General features: G+C 31.9%; 2 protein-coding genes across 5 annotated transcripts in view; one reads left to right on the top strand and one right to left on the bottom strand.

Annotated features, from left to right (window-relative positions):
• The window catches only part of LOC106688424 (uncharacterized), a 124,742-nt gene extending 121,456 nt beyond the window's left edge, over nt 1-3,286 (bottom strand). For all 4 annotated transcript variants that reach the window (XM_067048138.1, XM_067048139.1, XM_067048137.1 and 1 more), the window contains exon 1: nt 3,193-3,286. The gene's annotated coding sequence lies outside the window, so the exon portion shown is untranslated. The remainder of the gene's footprint in view (nt 1-3,192) is intronic.
• Nucleotides 7-4,476, top strand: part of LOC106688429 (uncharacterized) — a 6,557-nt gene continuing 2,087 nt past the window's right edge. Inside the window, exon 1 of the mRNA XM_024362313.2 lies at nt 7-265. Within this exon, the coding sequence (XP_024218081.2) occupies nt 23-265 (243 nt within the window). The 5' untranslated portion in view covers nt 7-22. The remainder of the gene's footprint in view (nt 266-4,476) is intronic.

Genomic DNA, 4,476 nt, shown 5'->3' with positions numbered 1-4,476 from the left:
AATTGTAACATCAAAGCATCACATGGCTCTTCAAGTTGCAACATCAAGGCATCACATGACTCTTCATATTGCAACATCATGGCATCACATGGCTCTTCAAGTTGCAACATCAAAGCATCACATGGCTCTTCAAGTTGCAACATCAAAGCATCACATGGCTCTTCAAGTTGCAACATCAAGGAATCACATGGCTCTTCAAGTTACATCAAGGCATCACATGGCTCTTCAAGTTGCAACATCAAGACATCACAAGGCCTTTCAAACGGTACATTTCACATTAATATATTCAATAAACATATTAATTATTTCAAATTCGTGCAAAATATCTCTAAGTACATTAATAACATGTTAAAAGAACTATTGCACTTCTATGTGCAATGTTTTCTTTCAAATATTTACGCGAGCATTAGAGTACTCTAATTGAGCCATTTGGGAAGGAGAAGGGTAAAAGCTCTTGAGAGAGGCAATCATAAGACCATTAAGGTCCAATTTGATCATTAGTTGTCCAAAGTATTCAAATATCGACAGGTCTTATCGCTCCCATCTATTAGCAACTTGGGCAATTAATAATCTTTCAGAAAGGGGCTCGGCCTACTGAATCGGTAGATGTGACATAAAGGATGATTGAATATACCCTCCATATTATATTCAAGATTGCGAATTTTGAAGGTTGTTTTATTTGGCACAAATTGGATTGGAACCAATAATAAATTTATAGATAAATTTTACTAGGTAGGTATTAAGAAGTTGACAGTAGCAATTAGAGATAAGGAGAGAGAAAAAAATGCTTTATTCATCTATGCTGCCCAAATACATCGGGGGTACATTACACAGCATACTGATCAATCCCTGATCGGACATATATAACTAACATATTTTTACATGATATAATAAAATAGAAAGAAAACATTCCCCCTTCCCCACAGTTTTCTTTTTCAAACAATTTCAGTCTACACACTAAATACAAATATTTCAATTTATTCCTTTTTTCCTTCCCTTTCTTGTCCATTCCATTTCACAATCTTTATTTCATTTGATCGACAAATTCACTCTCCCAAATTCCCCCTCTCAGATCTTCCCTGTATAAATAAATATAATAAAAGTAATATATTAATAATAAAGAAAAATATTTATTTTTTGTTGATATGAAAATTCCTACTTAAGGAGTTCTTGAGGCGCGAAAACAAAAAATCAGTTTATCATTACCTAAAATACAAATGTTTAACAAAAGATAAATAAGCCTTGTATATATTAATATTTTGGCATGCGATCGGATAAAATCGGGTGCTCTCGGATATTTCCGATTTCCTTGTCTGTGTTGACCCTTGTCGCATAAAAACCCTTTTTTCATCATTCGTTAATTATAAAATTCATCCATATTCGAATTTATCCATTTTTAATAACTAGTAACAATCAGGGATTGTTAATAATTTCAAAGGTTTTTTGAATATTCGGCATTCAAGATCTCATATAATTTTTCGATGAGGATAAGGCTAATATTAAAGAAGACTCGATTGTACATTGATATTCCAACATTAATAAAAATCGTTCAGGATGTTTTTGGGAAAATCGAAAATTAACCTAATATCGATTATGTCAACTTTAACGAAGTTGCTGTCACATCCCTGCAACGTAATGATATAGGACCGTACAAATATTGGACCGTTCTGATATCAATCGACACAATTAACGATGGTAAATTTCATGCCCGTCACAATGAATCGATTGCAAGCAGGCACGAAACCAAATTTGTTCCTCTTGGTCTAAAATCTAAAACGCGCGTAGAGATTTTCGATTCTGAGGACAAGCATTGTTTTAACTTCCTCCATGGATGCAAAACTTCGCCACCTTTAGTAGCGACGCTGACGTTTCAGCCTAATTTTGAATGAAGATGAGAATCATTTAAACAGATGTCAAACAAATGAATAAAGAAAAAACAGGTTAAACCTAAATAAGTATAGAAGGTAACAATGATAAAAAAGTATAAAAAAAAAGGGCTTTTATCGATAATCATTGCAACTGAAGTGATACAGATGTACAGGTAATAGATATCGAAGAGGAAATCTATCCGTTAAATGGGGTTTTTGCCAATCACCAAATAAAATAACGAAGAGTAATTATAAGAACGAAAACAAAGAGCTTCATTAAATGTAAATAAAATATATAAAGGTTAACTGTCAAATAAAATTAACTATATTCCAAATAAGGGAGTGGGAGTATTTTTTTCGTCGGTACAAGAATCCCATTGAAGTCCTATACTGCCTAACCATGGTGGGTGAATCAAGTATTTCATTTTGAGGGACCGCCACTCAATGAAAAAAGTCAACGCCCCAGGCCGGATCCTAACCGGCGCCGCCCGCAGATATCAGATTGATAGACCTGACACTATCCACCTGAGCTATGGGCGACCCTCGAGTGAGTGTAATATAGTATTTAAGGCATGAATTCTTGGGTTCGAGTCCGGTTCCGATAGAAATGTATTCTCTATTTAATGAATGGGACTGGGTATGTATTTATATTAAAATATCTTAAAAACTAAAAATCGAAATTGCATACTGTAAGTGAGGGAAATGTTCAGCATACCATCCTCATTTTTATGAGCTATAATTAAAAACTGCATTATAGTGCCATCCCGAATTAGAGAGCCGAAAGTGGAAAAGATAGCGCCTAAAAACATTCTGTTAGGGTAAATAATTATAGCAATACGTTTGAACTTAAAACATTATTTACAAAATAATTAATAAACAATAAAATATTATAATAAAATAAGAAAAAAAAGTTATTGTATTTTTGTAAATTAATCATTAATAATAGGAGTTTAATAAATGATTTTGTTTTAAGAAGTTTTGTCGGCCAGTCCCAAGACTGCTATAATTATTTTGAAGAATGCATTGCTTTATCACCCTGATGACCAAAGATCAAACTCAAATAATGATTGTTTGATTATCAAGCAATATAATCACAATTGCTCGTTGATAAAAATATTTTATAATATTCAGTGGGGACCTCAAGTCCCAGAAAAAATAAATATATTTTTCATATATGTATATATAGTTGATCGTTTTTTGACCGCAACCCTGACCATCTACTTATATTTATAAATATATTTTTCATTTCATTCTTGATATATATCAGATTATATATCCATGTATACATATTATTATATACACATATATTCATCTCATAACTCACGAAAGGATTGTCCATTTTATCCTGGTCCTCTTGCGTCGGGCGCGTGGCCCAGAGCGAACGTTCATTCCCGAAGGAGCTGCGGGGTGGACTGTGGCCTAGGAGAGCAGGAGGTAGCCATTGGCTACTAGAACAGTCGATAATGTTCCCCGATTGGACAGTTCCTATATGTCCTATCTCGATGGAAGGGATCGATACCTGTCCATGTGCCATCCACTAGTTAAAGTCATCAGGGCTGTCGCAAATGAGGGAACTTTGGGAAAAATTGTTGATAGCCGAACATTGTCATGTTTTCAGAAAACATATACTTATAACATTATACTGTTTATAAAACATCTTTAAAAATTAAATGACAATTTGGAGGGAAATTATATCTGCACCTCCAGGATAAAGGAAAGGAAAAAGCATCCATATTTTGCTAATTTAGTATTATTACATATTTTATTCAACCATTTTCCTTTCCCTCATCATACATATGGAACATACAGTAAGGGAAAGTTTTAGTAACGAATTCCAGTTTTAAACGAAAATACAAGTTTTGAGGTTCCCAGAGTCCAAATAACAACAAAATTTTTGATAAAATCGATCGACTATAATGCCAGATTATAAAATGATTTTTCACATTTTTTTTTTTCAATTGTCTCCGAAACATTAGACATTATGAGGTTTAGGAAAGGAAGTTACATGTCCATTTTTGTAAGAAATTTTATATAATTTAATTTTGCACAGAACTTATTTTTAACCAAACCTAAGAATTTTCAAAATACCAATAAAACACAAGGATTTTAACATATACTGCCCTATCAATAATAGACAAATCTAAATTAAAAAAAATAAACAATTTATGAACTAAAAAACAACTGAGAGTCGATATTATCAAATGTGAAAAAATAAATCGCAATATATATTTTCTGAAATCAAAAAATTATCCATTACCAGCACAAATTATTGCTATCATGAAATTTTAATACTACTTGAGGTAATTTAAAAAATTTGTAAACAATAAAAAAAATTAAATAAATGCTAATGTCCTTAAAAATAAATAAATAAAAATGTGCTAATCAATACGTCAATTTCCAATAAATATTTCAGACAGCCAAAATGGATCCTTATTAATATTTGATAGACCTGAAACAAATTTTTAGCATCTTTAATAGAGCCGTATTATAAATCTGAAAATGGGGTCTATAATACGTTTTCATAATGTAAACGTATCATTTTACGTTTTAAGAATTTTATATTTATTGTTAAACGAAGTTGTTTTTCCTTAGATTTTCAATAAGGTTT

This window comes from Halyomorpha halys, unplaced genomic scaffold (genome assembly GCF_000696795.3).
Source record: "Halyomorpha halys isolate HHAL.00 unplaced genomic scaffold, Hhal_1.1 Scaffold1127.1, whole genome shotgun sequence".
NCBI classification, from domain to species: Eukaryota; Metazoa; Arthropoda; class Insecta; order Hemiptera; family Pentatomidae; genus Halyomorpha; species Halyomorpha halys.
This window is presented reverse-complemented; position numbering and strand designations above follow the sequence as displayed.